General features: G+C 38.2%; 1 protein-coding gene across 1 annotated transcript in view; it reads left to right on the top strand.

Annotated features, from left to right (window-relative positions):
- The window catches only part of ATP10B (ATPase, class V, type 10B), a 51,298-nt gene extending 43,487 nt beyond the window's left edge, over window positions 1–7,811 (top strand). The window contains exons 17-22 of the mRNA XM_008946732.1: window positions 121–246; window positions 1,580–1,780; window positions 3,673–3,753; window positions 3,860–3,964; window positions 4,398–4,585; window positions 7,304–7,811. Coding sequence (XP_008944980.1) covers window positions 121–246; window positions 1,580–1,780; window positions 3,673–3,753; window positions 3,860–3,964; window positions 4,398–4,585; window positions 7,304–7,811 — 1,209 coding nt within the window. The remainder of the gene's footprint in view (window positions 1–120; window positions 247–1,579; window positions 1,781–3,672; window positions 3,754–3,859; window positions 3,965–4,397; window positions 4,586–7,303) is intronic.
- The last annotated feature ends 12,387 nt before the right edge of the window (window positions 7,812–20,198 follow it).

Raw genomic sequence — 20,198 nt, 5'->3', positions numbered from 1 at the left:
TTCTGGGTTTTCTACAATATTCAACAGTAGGAAATAATTTCTATGTCCATGTTCAAATTTCATCATACTGGGTGGAAAAAAAGTTATATTGTAAATTCATTTCTACTCTTTTTACCACAGGCTGTGATGGCTAGTGACTTTGCAATATCCCGATTTAAGCACCTCAAAAAACTGCTTCTTGTCCATGGACATTGGTGTTACGCTCGCCTGGCAAAGATGGTGATTTACTTTTTCTACAAAAATGTGGTAAGATTATTAAAACTGTAGAAGTTTTCATCCTAGCAAGGGTCAGGTCCAGGGCTGGGGGGGAGGGTTGGGTTTTGGTTTTGTTTTGGTTTTGTTTTTTGCAGGTTATACTCTTACTTTTTATGATGCTACAGTTCCTTTTTCTTTACTTTGCAGGCTTATAGTATTCTACCTCCTTCTTAATAATGTGCTGCTTAAAGCATTGAGGAAAGTATGGGCTTTAAATATATTTTGACATAGCGTTATTCCAGAGAGAAAAAAGGACTTAAGGCTTAGTAATTTTTATGTGGTAGTCAAAAAACTTTATTAATAATATCCATGAGCCTCAAAATAAAATTTGCATAAGCAAGAGCAGATTATTAGTGCTAGAATATAGAAGATGACTCTGCACTAAGAATTGGTTGCCTGCGAAATCTCTGAATTTTTGCATATAATTTGATAGTAACTACTTGCAAGTAATGATGCAGTCATATCTGGCATTTTTATTAAAAATTTAATGTATATGCAAATGAGTTCTGCATTGAAGAATAAAGTGGAAAAACCTGATAGTGATACAGTTTCTACAACACTGCAAATAAGTCCATTTGACATGAAATACACTATGAGAATGCAAGACTATTTACGTAGAATTCAAAGTATCTGGGATTTTTAAAATAACTTTGAATAAGTATTAGTTCTTATCACTGTTAAAATTTGTCAAGGAAATGGAATTTTTTTTTTTTTTTTTACATAATTGGACATCCTTTTAGAGTCCAAAGGATATTTATTTGCAATGCAAAAGAGTTCTTCAGACTGGGATGCTGCTGGTCTGTTATCTCACCAGTACTGTTAGGGAGCAGGAGGCCTTTGATTCCACATGGACAATGACATTTGTAGAAGAATTTTAAAATCTGGTGCTCAGAGCTGTGAACAGTTTACTTAACTATTCTCTGATATTTTCTTTAAAAGCCGTATCACAGTGGATTGCTGAAGAAGACCCTTAAGACAAACTGCTCTGTGTAAAACAGTGCAAAGTTGTCTACTGACACTACCTTTAAACAAAATAATGTGTTCCTGGGACACTGTTAATAACCAATGTTCAACACAGACCTCATAGGTAGAACTATGAGAGACACAGACCACCAGTGTGTTGCAAACTAAAGGGTCCAGATCAGCAGTATCTGTAGACAACACCATGGGTAAATGCAAAGGAGAGGCCACAGGAAAGGTGCAGCGTTCATTTCACCCAAAGGGAAATGAAAACACATCACCATGAAGAATGTACTTCTCCACATGTCAGGTGCCAAAGCTCAGCTTGCAAGAGAATGTTGTGTTTGTATTTGATTCTCTACAGAGCTATGTCAACCTGCTCTTCTGGTACCAGTTCTTCTGTGGGTTCTCAGGCAGTACAATGATAGATTACTGGCAGATGATTTTTTTCAATCTCTTCTTCACCTCGATGCCCCCTCTTGTCTTTGGAGTCCTGGATAGAGATGTTTCTGCAGAAATGCTTCTAGGTTTGCCTGAGTTGTACAAGAATGGACAAAATTCAGAGGTATGACTTGATTGCTGGAAAAAAAAATGCTTCTTAAGTCAAAAGATCATGGGTTTTTTTGGTTTCGTGAGGAGGGAAGGAAGATAAGAGTTTAGACTTACTTGTGACTAAATGTTCCATTTATGGTTTCTGGTTTACTGATGACCACTAAAAGAAGGTAGAATTGTAGCTGTGAGAACTGATAAAGGAACATATGACTGAAGTTGCTTCCTGGAAGTGAGGCTGGGTGCTTGGTCATAGCTGGAAGATGTAAACGGGAAGGTTTATTCTACTATTAAATATATTGAGCAATCCACTTTGGTACTAGCATGCTGCATTTTAATAAGTAAAGTGATGTGCTAGTGAATCAGCCCTGTGTTTATCGTTTGTGATCTGAAGAAGCAATGATGGAGCAAATACATGTGAGTGTAGGTGTATAGGTACACCTATAGAAAATTTCTTAATGAAATGGTAGGGAGAAATGTATAAAACAGGATGAGAAATGTAATGAATGACAGTAAAATAGTTTAGCTGGTCCTTAATTAAACTCTGCTCAGATTTGGTGCTTCAGTCTCTACCTACTGAAGAAAAGCTTGTTAAAAAGATCACAGAAAAAAGTGACGAGAGAACACAAACACTTAAATCAATATGCAACCAAATATTTTTTTGCTTTTCGCATGTTCAGAAATACACCTGTAAATACATAAAGGATTTTGTCACAGTTTGCTGTCTAGGCTGTTCCAGGCATGAACTGTTTGTTTGGTTGATTTATTTCTTTTACTTTGAACAGTCAATATTGGCAACACTTAGAAAATATGCAGGAAATATATTATGTTTTTACCTCAGCTTGCCTGTCATGTTTAGAGAACGAGTCTGATCCCTGTATGTTTGAGAGGAGCACACATACAGACATACATACCTGGCATAGTATGCACTTATTCCCAAATTGCCTTAAAATTTTTAATAGGCAATTATCAAAATGTTAAGGAGCAGAATTTGAAGTGGCCTAAGTTTTAAACCACAAAAATGTCGGGTACTTGAGAATTCCCTCTGCTTCTCTTTCTCCCTTTGCCTACCGTCATTATACTGGAGCATGGATCCAATCCTTGCAAGGCAATGCAAAATTTGAGGATTCTCTGTAGGACTTTCCATCCCTTTTCCTAGGAGTTCTTGAACCTCACATATATGCAAAATATATTTTATTTACCATTTTGAAGAGGGCATTGTTGTTGCTTTGACATTTTGTCTGAATTGAAACTAGAGGAGAATCTGTCACTGCAAGAATGCATCCCACTCCACAGGAGCTGTGGCCCCAGAGGTCACTAGATAAGTTTAAATGTCCCTGCTCATGGCAGAGGGGTTGGAACTGGGTGACCCTTGTGGTCCCTTCCAACCCTGACAGATTCTGATCTGTTTTAGCAGAGGACTTTAGAGCCCTAATGGCTCAATGGTTGGACTTGATGATCTTGGAGGTCCCTTCCAACCTAAATGATTCTATGATTCTAAATAGTCAAATTAAAATGGCACAAATTAGATGTTTCGATGGAAGGAACCTTAACAGAAATTATTTTTGACCAATGCTATAGCTCTAGAAAGACCTTTGTTTGAAAAAGAATTTGGGGAAAGTGGTCCTTTGGGGAGAGATGGAGTATTCATGACATTCAGCTTTTAAGACCCTTAGTTGATTGGCTAATCTTCCTAAGGTTTGTCTTTAGTTAACAAATGGAAAATCTCTGTTCAGAGATAAGCCTTTGATCTAAATCAGCTGCTCAGGAGGCATTTACTCATGAAGGGAGACCAGTTAGCTATAATCAGTAGTCTGAATGGCAGAAAAACAGACAGCAATTATGTCTGCAGGACAAAATGGAGATGTGTGTCCCATCATAATGACTGTTATCTGTAAACTTCTGCAGATATACAAGCTGTCAACTTTTATTATTACAATGTTGGATGCGTTTTATCAGAGCCTCGTTTGCTTCTTTGTCCCCTATTTGGTAAGTACCAGGATCATTAATATTCACATTCTCCTATCCTCCTTGAAAAACAGAAAAAAATCACTTCTGAATAGTCAGAGTTCATCACAGTCTATCTGTTTTCTAGACGTATGAGGATTCTGACATCGATGTGTTTTCCTTTGGAAACCCCATCAACACCATCTCCCTCCTGACCATTCTCTTGCACCAGGCTCTAGAAATGAAAACGTGGGTATGTGTTTGACCTGTCCAGGTCGTGTGATTATTTTTCTATGGTGAACATATGACATCATCTTTCAGAGTAATTCACCTGGATTCTGGATCATAAAAAGTAACAGATGCACTGAGATTTCACAATGTGCCAGAACCGTTAGCCTCAGGATAATACCTTCATTTGCATAGTGACAGAATTGCTTCTACTGTGCCTTTGGGCAGACAGGACATAATTTTTACATACTTCAATATATGAGGATGAGTTTCTTAAAGAACTGTATTCACTGTCACTGCTGGTTTGTGAATTGATTTCCAGATACTCCTCTCACTGCACTTCTTAGTAGCATAGACTACTGGGTATATTCTTTGCAAATGGTCTTTGTATCTTCCTGTCTTGCACTCGGAGTCAGTCTCACAAGCACCCCTGTCATTTCATGCAATTCTGCTTGCAGACCCTGTTCCACTTGGTGACAATGATTGGCAGTGTGCTGTTTTACTTCATCTTCTCTCTGCTCTACAATGCCGTCTGCGTGGTCTGCAACCCTCCCACCAACCCCTACTGGATTATGGAGAAACAGCTTTCAGACCCCACCTTCTGTTTGCTGTGTCTCATTACCCCCGTCATCGCACTCTTGCCAAGGTTTGAATGATGCACTGTGCTCCTCTCAATTCTCATTTTGTGGATTTGTAGGCATTTGAGTGAAATAATAATAATAATGTGTATAGATAGGTGATACATCAGGCATGTGTGTTGCACAGGGATATGTGATAAGTGTGGAAGTCAGATGCCTGGGTTCAACTTTCCAGTTTGTGAACCATTAATTTATTGAGTTATATAACTCTAGATGGGTCACTATATATCTGCTGCTTTTGTTTTCCCATCAAGAAAACCTGTCTTTCTGGGGTGCTTCAAAGCTTAGCGGTACAAACCTGCTGTATAATAGTTCACTATCATAGACACAATATTGTTGAGCTGATCAAGACAAGAAAGCAAGTTTTTTAAATACTACTGTGTGCACTGAGAGTTACAAAACGCACTCTGTTTCTTAAGTACCTTATAGTACATTTCTATGCCCAATTTAAGAACAGGTTTTCAGATGAAATAATTTCCTGTATCCAGAATTTTAGTTTTTCTCTGTGCAACAAATCAGATATGTTAAAGATAGCTTTAACTGAGACCGAATAATGTTTGGAGAGGGAAAATTATCTTGATAGGTTGCTGAAAGAAAATTGTTTGAAAAACATCTGTGTTTATGGTAACCTTACTACTTTTGGTGCTTAATATCTTCATCATTCTTTAAGCAGATATGTTCTGTCTGAGTTGCACTGTTTATTTAAATCTTTATTTGTCCTTGGACAAGGAAAGAAATGGTTTGGTTTGACTATCTTGCTAGTCTACTCCTCATCATAGCTGCCATGAAGCAGTGTACCATACTGGTATTGCAGGAATCAGGAAAATATTTTTAATATCTTATTTCATAAGTACTTTAAGGCATTAGAATCCGAGCCTTAACTTTGTCTAAAAAGAAACTTTTCAAGACTAGATAATGTTTTTCTTCAAATTAGTGTTGTTATTATTTTCCCGTTTGAGTCGAGATGCTTTTGTGGTTTCGTGTTATATAACTTCAGGTCAGGATAAACAGCACAGGGTTCAGTAAGGTCTCATGTCTCCTAGGCAGGGCATACTTTTCCAGTCTGTGTTATTCCTCTGTGATTTTTGTTTTTCTATCAATCCCCATTCACAATGTCATTTTTGACCCTGAACTTTCTACCAAGAGCTATATCAAACAGATGGTTAAAGAATTCATATTTCCATCTTGGGAATTCTGCAAGGTAAAGATCATTGACACCTCAGCTGGATACTGAGCTTAAAGATTTGTATCTTGATAGCATCAAAGCTGGAGAACTTCTGTTCTTTCGTGCAGGTACCCCAGATTATTTTTGGCAAAATCCTCAGTTCACAGAATATCCAGCCCTCAGTTTCTGCTACAACTTAGCTGTGTTAGCATATCGCAGCAGCGGTGAAACCACCCTTTGTTAAAATGCACTGAATTTTAAGTGTCAGTTAGTTCATCTCACCCTGCTGCCTGCTCCCTATCTCCTTCAGAAACCAGCTAGAGCCTTGAGATTTGGGGTTCTTTCTGAGAGGTTTTGTTCATTTGCTGGCAAGGGAAGACGCTGTGTCTCTTGGAGGGTTTCAACATAGGATCCAGATGTATTTCTCCATCTGCAGATATGTCTGCCAGGAAGCCCTGCAGAGGCTCAACAGGTAATTGAGTCTTACACTCTGCAGGACTGTGGGAAGGGCAGGAGCAAGGGAAAGCAATTCATGGGATGGGAGATCCAGTTCTCCTTCCCTTCTCTGTCCTCCTATCTGGTCCACATGCAAGTTGCACAGAAGATACAGATGACAGCTTGAGAGGAAAGACAGGGGACAATATGATCCAAACCAGATCTACACAAATGGACCTGGACTCTCTGCAGTTGTGCTTTTAGCGACCCAGCTTTAAGTAGCTACTGCACAATTCCTATATCTGAGATGCTATGGGATTGACCACCCTGAGCCACTGGCACAGCAAGTATGTTTATCCAATCCTGCTTGTGCAGATAGGCCTGAGAAATCCATTACCTTTAAAAGACCTTTTTCTACTTACTGTAGCTTGCTAAGCTTTTTAATCTTGTTATACTTATTTATGCATATGTTTAGCAGCAGTATGTGAAGAGAGCAGCTTTCTTAATGCAATATTGGTGAGTCCCTGTGTTTGTTTTAAAATGTATATTGAAGCCATCTATGTAAAGTCAAATCCTACTAGAAAGTTGCTTTGAAAGAGACTTTGGTTTTCCAACAAAACTGACATCACTTGTAGATAGGATGTGTGCTCCTTCACTGCACACGATATATAGTTCTATAAGTTCTCTGCCCTACAATGGGACAGGTAGGACACGTTTCTTTTTACTGCTTCCTGAGCAAATCCTCAAACTGATAAGGTTTTTAAATTCCTGGGTTTATCTTATCTATCAAATTAAGGTTCCTTCTTTAGCCTGTTTTAACAGTATTAAGGGAACATCAATCTTCTCAAATACCACATCTCTTGGTGAGCTTCTGAGTATCTTGCTTGTACAGTTCAGCAATCAAGTGTTTCTATTATCATTTAGGTAGTATTTATATACATATAGTTAACTCTGTGCAGGTCAAGGAAGGTGTATAGTTACCTGTGGCATTAAGATCCAGGAGTCAATTTTCATTTATTAGGTATGTCTACTGAATATCAATGGAAAAGTAGCAATGGGACTTGTGTTATGTGAGTATGGAAGGGACCCACTGGTAAAACAATCCATTCTCTTCCTTTTCCATCAGGTTCTTTGTTTTTGCTCTACGAGGAACCTTTGGAGCATCTCTGATTCTGGAAGCCCAACAACTAGATAAACTTCCTAAAGGGCAACAGGATCTTGAAATCCAGAAATTAAGATCAAGGAAAAAAACTACTTCTGGTGCACCTGTAGCAACACCGGCATCTAATGATGACCTTGACCAAAATGCCAGCAACTTATGTGTGTCACCATTTTTACATCCAGCAGCAGCACCTGTGTCTCGTGGGGACACTGAAAGTCAGGGAGTTTCTGCCTCTGAAGCAAATCCTCTCAGGAAACGGACACCTGAAGAAGGTTACTATTTCTTTAATAGGTGGGCAGAGGAAGAATCTCCTGCTACAGACTCTTCAGCAGGACCTTTCTCTGGCCATTATCCCCGTGTACCCAGCAGGTTAAAAACTCCTGGACAGGATGGTGGCAAACTGTCTAAAGACAATTCTAACAGTATTAGCCATGGAAGCCATCGGCGATCTGTGAGTGCCGTGACACTCTAAAGAAGCAGTCAGCAAACAGGATCCACAGCCCATATGGAGAAGGAGGCCACAGGGAAAATAAAAAGCCTATTTATACTTAACCATGATGCTCACTGTAAAAGGCCAGAGGGGCACATGGAGTAGTGCAATAACATCTCTAATATGTAACTTTTCCTAGGTGCATGTATACTTTAGGTATGTCATTACATGACTTCTTGATCTTCCTAGTTTTGTCTCCTTAGAGGAATGTCGTACGAGCATCACACAGTTGTTGAGAAATGTACAATTACTTTCTCTGACCAACGAATATTTTTCTTTCACAGGAATAGGGAATAATTGTACTAGTGATGTTTCAATGTTTTGCTATTAAGGTAACACAAAAAGAAACCATTCTATATTAAGCCAAGTCTTAGAGCAAAACATTTCACTCTAGATTTCAATATTAAAGTTTTAAAAATATCTTACTAACTTAAAAATTACAGTTCTGTCCAGGGGAAAAAAAAAAAAAAAAAAAAAGTTACCTCCTGGTACTAAAAGTATTTGCAGAATAGGAGCTTCAGAAAGAGACTAAACAATGTTCCAGTTTTAATATATGGACTTTATAAATATAACAATATCAGGTCTACAGTCTGTTTTCCCTGCACAGTAAGCTCAGTATCTTTATGCAGGCAGTAGTTTGACCTGATACTTTTGAGGAAAGGGCAAATGAGTTTATGAAGTAGAAGAATGCTAACACTGAACTACAAGAACTGACAGGATAACTTCAGGATAAGAGGAGTCTAATTCTTCATACCTATGAAAACAGACAGATCTAACAAGTCAGATTCGAGAATTTACATTCTAGAATTCTAAAGTTGGCCCTGATTTTTCATCTAGAAATTCAGTTTCTTCCTTCCATTCTCTATATTATTATGTAGTGTGGCTGCATTTGATCAAGTACAAATCATGCTCCTCCCCACAGCTGGTTACATTCAGTAGTTGATGGAGATCTCAGTAATGAAGATTTTGACATGCAATATATGAAGGTCACTAACCACACTGCAGCAAGTACATGGGGTAAATGACCAAACTATGCATAACACATTCATCTTTTTCAGTATCTCAGGGCAAAAAGATACAGGGGAGAAAAAAGAAAACCACACATAAAATGTCACCATCATCACTACCTATTGCAATGCAATCAAAGATAATTTGGTATTTCTTATAGAAATGTTGACTAGTAATAGCACTTCCCAACTTTTTCTTCACAATGTGGGGTGAAATCTTAACTATGTTTTAAACTGAAACCATCTGTACTTTTCTGAATCTACAACTGGTTCTGATTTAAGTAGTTTTCTAGCTTTTTTATACATGTTATATTAATTTAGCTATTTACTACCTACCACAATATGTGATCTGTTTAATAACCTATTTAGCGAATACTAATTTAACTTCTGTGCGTTATAGTAATTACTGTAACTAGAGTCTTCAGGATGTTTCTTTAAAGCAGCTCAGGCAAAAGTGAATCGCATATCTACCACTGGGATTTCTGGTAGCCAGAGCAAGAGCACACACAGAACTGTAATTCTTAAAGTATTGTCAGCTATAAAACAATTCAGAAAGAGATTTTTTACATGATCTACAAAATGAAGGGAATTAGGCATAGCTGAAGTTGTTGCTAATGGAGTGTGAGATTGCTCAAATATTTGCTCATTAGCTGGGAATGGATCTTGGGTGACAAGACCTAAGATCAAGCCTTTATGATTCACAGCCATGTTTTTACATTTAATGGTCCATTTCCTTTGAACTTAAAGATGTCAACTTGTTATACATTTTATTACAAAATGTGAAGGTTTTTTATAGTAATAAATGTAATATGGTCATGTCTTGGTTTGTTTTTGAGAAGACAAAAACAGAGACAGAGGAGTAATTTTCCTGTTGTCATCCATGAGAGGCGAACTCATGTTTTCAGAGGGCACTCCTCTGTCTAGTAGAGCGCACTATAGAAATGCTTATCACAAAAACTCGATTAAAAATTTATCTGAACGTGCAAGGGGACTGAGCATATATGTAAAAGGGCCAGAGTAGTTATGTTTAAGCAATCTGAAAGACCTGTAGACATTCCTGAATTCAAAGCCAAGAATTAATGTCATGTTTTCTCATCACAGCTTCTGCCAAACCATTCTACCATGCATTTTACTCTGACAGCTGGGCTTAGGTTCAGAAATGACACATAGTTAAGGAAAGGTCCTTTTAAGAAGGTGAAAGAAGGAAGGATTGCTTATGCAAAATAGCCCCTAAAATCTATAGAGATGGAATCCCTGCTATGACAGGGGATGAAAGAACTGGAAGACAGTCCCTCTCTAGCTTCTAGGCTTTAACCAAAAATAGTTACATCAGTTAAAAGAAAGAAAAGAAAGAAAGAATCCAAGTTTGCACAGCTGCCTTAAATAATTCTACAGCTAGACCTACAATCTGTTAATTGTGTTGTGTGGTAGATGATAACAAAAGAGTCTAATAGATTCCTTTACCTGAAGAGTTTGCAATGTAAAGGAAAAGCATCCCTGATCCTTGAGGAGAGAGAAAACCGAAACAGCCAGAAACAAAAAAAAAAAGGCAGACTCAGACAAGACCTGGCCTCTGCATCCCAGCTGGCTCCGCAGTTTTATAAAGCTCTCCCCTGATACTCCTCCTTCTGGGTGGCAATGCCACCAGCCCTCCTCTAAAGCAGTTGCTGCCATAGTTCAGCACCTATATTCACTGCTAAACAGTGTGATCTTTAGTATACTCCTGAGTAAGCAGTAATCATGAACTAGCTCGTGTTAAAAAGATAGTGAACAGACACTTGCCTTTGATCATGAGGTAAATTAGCTGAGACTGTCAACTCCTTAGGGAAGAAAGACCTAGCGTTTTTGGTTTGTTTTTTTTTTTTTTTTTTTTCCAGTTAGAGCAAGCCTACAGTACGAAAACAAGCCCTCCAAAAAAATTATTTGGAAGAGGGAAAGTGTGTTTACTAAATGTGTTATTTAGACCTAACTGGATTACCAGGATAACGTCTTTTTTTTTTAATTTCAAGACATATTTAATAATACTGTCAAAATAAGTCTCCCATTAGCTCTAATGTGAATGCTTCACAACAGAACAGGATTCTCACTTTTTAACATACCCTCTGATGATATTCAACATTTCATAAACTTGGACTATAAAACACTAAAATTAATGTGTGGTTTTTTTAAATTATGGCATACTTTTCATTTTGGTCTATAACATTATAATAATAATGATACTGCATATGTAACAGTGCTTTTTGCTATACAGAGGTACATCTGTGTGACAAACTGACAGTGACATTTCATACAGAGGTGAACAGGAACTGATTTACCAGGTCTGTTGATGGAGTAGCGGACGCAATACCAGGCTGCTTGTAATGGTCAGTGAAGAGCCATCCATCACACTCTCAACAGAGGCAATTTGGGGTATTTTTTTAGTACAAGGTGAAGGAAATGCATAAACATCTCAACACTTGGTTCATGTCTGTCTTAGCACGCCGAGTTAGAGAGGTTGCCTTTGACAGTTATAGCTGATTATCTGCTTGATATCATCAATCACTTTTCTGTCTAAAATCCAGAATTATGCAGGGGGGAATAGAGGGAGGAATCCAAATTGTTCTCTATCTTATATATCTCATAAATACAAAACCAGGTTTTAAACTATGTCAAAGAGGTGTGCATCATGCTCCAGCACAGAAAATACTTCTCCTGAGATGAGTTGCCACTTTGTTGGCTGGTGCTACAATGTTTAATTCACTTGTCTGATTGCAGTTTGAGGTGGTGTGGGAGCACAGAGCTACTTGCTTTAGAGTAAGGTGACTGCAGGCAGGATGTAGTGTGATTAGGTACTTGTAAGCAGCACTGATGAGTAAAAATGTAAACATGGAGACAAGAGTCTCTTGAAGATGATGATCACAGGGGGGTGGGATATAGAGACCTGACCAATTAACATTGAAGATCTATAAAGTATCACAGAATCACAGAATGTTAGGGATTGGAAGGGACCTCCAGAGATCATCCAGTCTAATCCCCCTGTCAGAGCAGGACCATCTAGTCTAGGGCAGGTCACACAGGAACGCATACAGATGGGTCTGAAAAGCCTCCAAGGAAGGAGACTCCACAACCTCCCTGGGGAGCCTGTTCCAGTGCTCTGGAACCCTTACAGTAAAGAAGTTCTTCCTCATGTTGAGGTGGAACTTCCTCTGCCCCTTTTGACATTACTGGTGATTGGAACTTGCTGCAATTTTTAGTACATGACACAACTGTAAACAGAACTTGCTGCTCAGCTGTTTAATATAACACCTGATTATTCTCAGCTATAGAAACAAAACTGAGACTGAAAAAAGTCTGAATAATTATTTTTCTAAAACCATCAGAGGGATAGCCATCTGTTGTCTGAAGGCATGGAAGGCAATGGTTACCTAGCCACCCTCCCCAGTGCAGATACTGAAGCACGCTCCCACCGCAAGGCATACTTTGCAGGTTCTTTCCATGTTGGTGCCCAAAGAACTTGTGTGGTTAATGTGTTCCTCAACAGGAGTGAAGAGCTCTGTAAATGATTATAACTATAACTGAAAGGTCAAGTTTGGACTCCACAGAAATGGAATTTTGACCTTGACTTCACAAAAACTAAGTCATTAGCTGCCGCTTTGGTGTTGCAGCTCAATGCCACAAAGCTAAGATCTTTCTGGGTCTGGGGAGGGGTACCAGTTTAACACATTACTGCTGCCAGCCCTGGGGGCTATTTCTTTGCCACAGTTTATTGCCATCATCATGAAGGTGGCACAACAGCCACAGATAACCTCTTCATCTGCCTCAGACAATCCTGACAATAAACATAGAGCTCTCTGTCATGCTTTCAGTTGTTCAGAACTTGTTCTCCATTTTGCCTACAGTCCCTGTAAGAATTTGAAGCTAGCCAGAAAACAAAGCTGGGCTTTAAGGTTGAATGCACTGGTTTAATAGTTGCCATACTTATAGTGCCATGGGCTTTTCCAGTGGGTCAGCAGGTACTTTGGTCTTCCTGGGCATTGTACTTTGCATGAGATGGTGGGCATCCAAAGAACTTCAAATAGAAAGAATCTATTATACCTAAACACTGAAAAGTATTTAAAATAAGTAGACAATACATTGGAAGATAAGTCCAAACACAGCTGGGGCCTTTTGCATCATGTTGTTCCCCCATGTTTTGCTAACATTGTTCTATTTATCCTCAAACAGATAATTTATGGAACTCCTGTACCTTTATTGGTTTTATTCAAAACAGGATAAATCCTTTGTTAAAATAAATAAATAAATAAAGGGTAAATCCTTTTATTAAATAAAAATAAATAAAAAATGGTGATGTAAATCAGTAGGCTGCAAGCAGATCAATAGAGCTTATTTAAAATCAGCTGGATTCAAGTAAAATTTTATTAGAGCCTTTCTTTTTTTGTTTATACTTAAATTCTAAATATTTTTGCCAGGAAAAGCAAATATCTTGATGTGAAAGGTTCCTCTTTCACAATGTCTAGACAGCTTGTGACCAATAACGTCATGGTTTAAATTAAGATCTGAAGATGAGAGCAAATTCTTCATTCTGTTACTATGCACATGGGATAGAGCAGGAGACTGACCAAGAGTGGGAGCACAGCATAATGATAAAGGAAGAACATGAGCACGTGGAAGGCTTTCTGGAGATTTCCAAACAAAATTCTTAAAGTATTTTCAGACATTGTTCAGAGGTGACTTGGGGCTTGCAGTGTCTGTCTACAACGTTTTACAAGTTTTTAACAAGCAAAGTATAGTATACGTCCATATATATGTTCTCAGTTAAGTGTGAAGGACTGTGAAGACTAGCTTCACACTTGTGGTAGACTAAAATGATTTCGCTTTTAATCTTGTCTGAAGAGAGGAACTAATCCTGTAAAGATTCAAATACGATTTATCAGAAATTTTGAAAATTTATAAATTATATCAATCTGTTCTTAAGATCCTTTGCTCCTTTTCGTAATCTTCAATTTCACAGTAAGGAAGGAATATAATCCAGAGACATCAAAGACCTTTGATTGTGCTTACATCTAGCATCTTACATTTTACTAGTTCTCACATGAAAAAAAACCAAAGCTAAAATTTACAGCCCAAAGTAACCTAACTCTGCAACACCTTTCAATAAAGGAGTCTGAGCACACACGAAATAAATATTTTAAATTGTAATGTTGATCCTGAAAGCAGCTTATTTAAAAGGAATATTCTGGCACCATGTATGCAATTAACTTGCATTCATTTAAAATGTAGACTGATTTGCAGTTTCTTGAGATTAATCCACATAACTGGTTATTTGTGATATACCATTGTTTCACAGAAAGATGCATTATTCTTCACATACAGTAGAGTATCTGTAGACAGAATCTCATCTCTTTGCAGTAAGGAGTTACAGAGAGTCCACATCACCTACTTGGCTACCCAAGGCTTTATTAACAAAAAAAAAAAAAAAAAAAAACCACCAAACATGACAAACCTGTGAGAAATGAGACAAATGAAATGACCACTACAGTGGGGCTTGCTTGAAAAGAACCTGCTCACTGGACTTTTGAGGATTCATCCAGTATCCATCCTTGAAATAAAGCTTTTTTTGACTTCTTCTACATAGAAATATACCATAACAATGGTAGGGATCCAAAGCAAGCTCATATGCTGTGATAAATGACAAGACTTCTATGGTGTTCAAAGCATTATTAGAATCCATTTCATACCTCATCTGTTATTATTAGCATAAAATGTGCAAGTATTCTCCATTGCTGTAAATGTCAGCATGCTGGGGGCAAATGCTTTGATTTTTGATCAGCAAATAATGTTAAATTATATAGTGTTTAATCACACTTAGTGAGAGTGACAAACTTGGAAGAATGAGTTTCTTTTAAATTGCTCCATCTTCAGTTGTCCTGGAAATGGATATCATCATTTATAAAATCCCGAAGATTTCATATGGAGACTGGAGACTTCCCCAGTCTGAAGGCTTCATGATGGTTCAAGGCTGATGATAGAGCAGTAAAATACAAAATCAATTAGACATCAAAATTATTTTGATTAAGACAATCAGATATTTGAATACAGGAACTGAAAGTTAACTTTGAAAACCAGAATCCTAATATAAAAAAATTTGGCATCTTTTAGGGCAGTGAAGTTGTTTGCATTTGTAGAAGAGTCTACATTACCTGGTATGACAGAACCTCAAAACTGTTAGTTTCTAAATAAAGCAGTTGCATTTACCAGGCCAGATTGTAAGTGGTTGGAAGGTGGGAGTGCACTGGAGTAACTGGAGGTCTGTGCCTTTATATGTGTGGAGAATCTCACCTACACTCTCCACCTTCTCATTCTGAAAGGCAAGGTGCAGGTAAGTGTGTGGATGCAGTACATGGAGAAGACTTTTACAGGGGTAAGAGAATATAAATCTCCAAATCCCAAAGGCATAGTGAAAGGTAATACTGCTAGTATCCTAGCAACTGGAGAAACGAAAAGACAGGCTGTACAGAGAAATCAGCTATAGCCCATTTTAAGACCTATATCTAGTTTATGTTTATTGTGCTTCTGAAACTGGATTTTTAATCACAGCATTTGAAAACAGATTCTTTTTTGTTATTGGAGGGCTTCATCATTTTTTGCTTCTGCTGAGGAGAGCTATATTTTTATATTTGAGACAGTCATCACTAATTTATTAAAGCAATTTTGTTAGCACATATTAGACTTGAAGGGCAGATTGGAAGAGACAGTAGAATTCTCTTGTGAAATGAAGGCTGGGTGTTTTGCTGAAGGGATCACCCTGACACCCTCTGAGGTCAATGGCAAAGCCTCTGCTGCATTCAGTGGCACAGAGGTAGCTCCTGCATATTTTAAGAAATGGGAAGGTATTTGATATTGTCAGTTTTTTCCTAATTAAATTGGCTTCATCACCTTCACTAGCCTAGATTTTCTGGATGTCTCTATCACTCCCAGTATAAAGAATGAACTGAAATAGAAATACACATTTCATAGCAGTTGTGGCTTATGGCAAAAGTTTTATCATGATGCGGAATTAGTACAAGATCAGCCCATTTTCAAAACATCAGCTTTCCATACAATACTTTTGGAATAAAAATGCAGAAACCTTGAAGCAAAATGGAATTTTTAAATTTAATCAAATACCAGGATAACAGATGCATATAAATGTCAGTACATTAAAGCTTCATATTCAATTTGTTGCTCTTTTATTGTAAGAGTTTCAGCATCTATTGTTTGCTATTCTTCCTATCATCATTAACCTTCTTGATAATGACCCAAAACATCAAAAGTTTGAAAATTATTTCACTGAGAGTATGTCCTTAGATGTGCTCTGTTTGTTACATATAATAATGTTTTATCCTCATACTGTAAAGTTAAAATCACCTAAAAAAAAGACATAAAATAGGTTAAAGTGCAAACTGATAAAAGGCAGACAGTCAAAGAGTACAGTTATCTTTGGAAAACCATCTGGAAAAATCTCTGTTTTCCAGTTTATTTAGATATGCTCTTTGGTGATAAATTAAAATCCCTGTAAAGATTGAAAAGAGAGAGAAAATTATTCAGATTCTCCAAAATGCTCACATTCAAGAAATATTTTGTGTGCCTGATATTGTTTATCTAGCCCTATTCAATTTTCTGTCGGCATCAAAAAGATTGTTTCACTTACAAAAAGCAAAACAGGATTTATTATTAAAATATTACTACTAGCTTGTGTGTAGTTCTTTCTTTGTTCAGCCACTAATAGTTCAGCTCTGCTAAATAATCAGATATTTGGAAAGAGGAAAGTGAACTATTAACCTGTATTTCTGAAAAAGAAATTGTACCTAAGTGGTTTTAAATAATTTTCAGTAAGACTTAAGCTCTATCTATTGAAACCATCTGCCTGTCACCAACAGCAAGGTCTTAACAGGTCTTGTTATTCACTGAACATCCATCCCACTCCAAGCCTTTTGGGGCCTTTTGCTTTGCTACCTGACTAGGAGCTGACTCAAGGGCATTTTTTAATTAGTATCTTGAGGTTGAGAAGTCACTTGCTGGCTACTCAGGCTTTCCTGAGCCAGGCCCTAGGGATGCTCTTCCCTCAGCAAAGAGGTCCCAGGGTCAGAAAGCTGCAGGTGCCAGTAGCAAAATGGATAATGTGCTGCTAAAACAGAAAGAAAATAGACTTTGGGATGTGTGTATTTTTCTAGACCTAACTGTACAACAAATGGTTTAACAGTCTCTCCCTCTGCAACAGCATTCTTAAAACCACAATATATAAATACCCTGAAAGAAGCAAGGTGAGGCTGCCTTGCCAGCTGATGTCTTCCAGGGGGGTCTGGCCCATCTCTTGCCTAAGAAAATAACCATGTGGCTTCAGGGTTCATCAGCTGCAGGTGCTGCTGTCAGAGCTAAACACCTTCCATGAGGCGGGGAGCAGTCTTCCTGTGGTTGGCCTCCCAGTCTGTAAGTGGAAATAATAATCCCTTGCTCTATCTGGCACAAGTCATGTGAAAATAAACAGTCTTTAAGTCATCAGTGGTTGAGATGCTGGCAGAAGTGGGGGACACACAAAACAGCAGTAAATATTGGTGCCAAATGTAGAGAGAATCTAGACCAGATTCATCAAGAGAAATCCCTGGTATCATAAGGTGGTTCCTTGCAAACTTATGATAGCTAACAGCAATTATTTCAAAGGGAAATCTGAACACAGATCATATTCATGAACTGCAAGTTGTAAACATTATTAGTTTCAATAGTTAACACCTCAGAATATAAACTGGAATTAACCTCTTGCACAAGTACAAATACTTATCATCACTGCTTCATGTCCTGCCAGTCTAGCAGCTGACATCCATGGCATTCAGATTCCTTTAAATCTTGCCAGTCAATATTAACAAGACACTAAATACTCAGATTGCACCTGTCCATTAGAGTAAATTGACTAGTTTATTGTCTTCACAGTCTTTTGAGGAGTGATAAGCACCCCTTTGAACAACTTCTTAGAGAAGATTTCTTGATTATAGCATTTGAATGTGTTCTGGGAGGCGGCTGACAGCTGTCCTTTCTGCTTTGGAAACAATCAAATTAGACTGACTGTTAACAGATGATGCTACTTGGAGAAAAAGCTTATGTGATGTGATAGCAGGTGATACCTGGAATCTTTCTTTTGAACTGTAAGACAAAGGTTGGCAGGAGAAATTAGTAGGAGAGAGAAGTGCTGTGTTAATACCTGGAGACCCGTTAACAGCTGTTAACAGCGGAGTGAGCTGCTCAGTATTGCTTGAGATGTTCTTAATATAGCAGACCAAAGTTTTCATTTTAAATAATTCTCCTGAGTTTCCACTCAGCACAACAGGTATGTAAGCAAGGGCTGTAATTCAAACCAGTGTGCTGATTTGGCACCCCTGCAGAGGCTCCTCTCCCAGGGAAACCGTGATGAGTCCTGTTTTTCAGATATTAAGTAGCAAGAGTTTGAGATGAGAGTCTCAGCCCTATGATGCAAGTAAAGTACTTTGCTTCTGGGATCAGCTATGAAAGGAGAGGCCCATGAATTGAGAGTTTGAGCTGTAAAATAATGAGAAATATTCCCTACCCATTTTAGTGCTCTCCAGGTACCTTCCCCCCAACCCCTTGACTTTTCCAGCAAGAATGACTTGCTGCAGACTTCTGCTGCATCCACAAACACAGACTTTTACTGGCTCATCTATGCTGCAACAGTCCCAGTCTTTCCAGAAAGGGTTTTCTCATCAGGCAGCTGGATGGGCAGTAGTGATGTTGCAGAGTTCATCTTGACCAAAAGCTAAGTTCTTTTATTTGTATATATATTTATATATGATGAATGGATAGGGGGAAAAAAATGGCTGCATAAGGAGGTTTGATATCCCCAAATAAATGTGAAACGCTGAGCCCACAGCAGGTTCTTCTGGACTCACACTCAGCCATGACCTCCCTGCTGAGTGCTGAGACCTGCTTCCTGCCCAGGACCTGTGGAGGGTAAGGAAAACCAGGTGGAAACTTCAAAGCTGTGCTCACAGTGGCCATAAACAAGGGATCCTTATTTATGAATGTAGCTGCGTCTCAGAGGGGAAAAGGCTACCATGTTTTGCACCTTGTTCTAAACTTTTACAGATTTCTCTTTCTGGGTCACTGTTCCTTGCACAGATGTAGTTCGACTTTATATAAGCCTTGTGAAATGAGGTCTCTCCTCATTAATTTTTCACTTGAAATCCCCATCTATTTCTTTGCCTTTGCCTTCTGATTCTTCTGCTTGGATGTTTTCCTTCTGTTTCTTATTTCTGAAGGAGGTATCTAGACATGAAAAGCAAGAACAGAACAGAGCTGAGCTAATTAGCAGCTGCTTTAAGCTATTGTTTACCCTACACAGGAACACATCTCAAATCAATGCCGATTTGGATCACAAAACTATTGCTAGAGAGAGCCAGGCCAAAGCCTTGAAAGCTCACGACAGCCCCTTTTCAGGCTCACAATTTTGTTGCAAACAAGCCCCACTGAGAGACATTTCCCAGCTCCATAGGTTCCTGCCTTCAGGGAAATTGTTAGAAACACATTTCTCACCGATTTCTTGTAAGTGGAAATACCTTGTGACCACTCTGAGTCAACGTTGTGTCATTACTATTTCAAAACCCAGGAGGAAAGAAATCAGGATATGTTTGTTTTAAGACAAAAAAGAAAATAAGACAAATTATGTGAAAAAATAATAGGATGCTTGCTCTTTTCAGTTTTTCCCTGCCGTAAAGCTCTAGCATTAGCTATTATGGTTCCAGCTTCCAGGAAGGAGCTGGAAAAAAAATACACTTGTCCTGACTCAGGACCCATATTGTCAGAATTGAATTCTCTGTCCTGGGTTCACAAGCACATCCATCCACATGGATGTTTCTGATTGGGTGCAGGATCTTGGGTTCACTGTATATGTGGGGGTTTTGATTAGTCTTCCTGAATGTGAAGTGTTGCAAAGATGATGCACTCTTCAGATCCCTGCGAGCAGGAGGAGTTAGCTGTGTCTCCATTAATGCAATTCAAGTTAGAAGTTGTGAAAATGCTTTTTTTTTTTCTGCATCAGTCTATGAACATTGTTGCTCATGCACACATAAGAATTTGCTCTGATTTCCATGAAAACAACATGGAAAGATTTGCACTGACTTTTTGAAACGGTTTAGTTATGAATTAAATCATAACTGGTGAACAGTATAATTTGAGCTTGCTTGCGGTTCATAACAAATCTACATGATCTGAAAAAAAAAATAAAAAAGAAGAAGAAAAGAAAAGGCTCTACAAAAATGAAAATAGGATGTTTGGTTGAAGTCACTGCATCAACATTATGAGCTCTCATTTGTTCATCAGACTGAGGTATGACAGT

This window comes from Merops nubicus, unplaced genomic scaffold (assembly GCF_000691845.1).
Source record: "Merops nubicus isolate BGI_N331 unplaced genomic scaffold, ASM69184v1 scaffold20050, whole genome shotgun sequence".
NCBI lineage: Eukaryota > Metazoa > Chordata > Aves > Coraciiformes > Meropidae > Merops > Merops nubicus.
The sequence above is the reverse complement of the archived record's forward strand: the minus strand, read 5'-3'. Positions and strand labels throughout refer to the sequence as shown.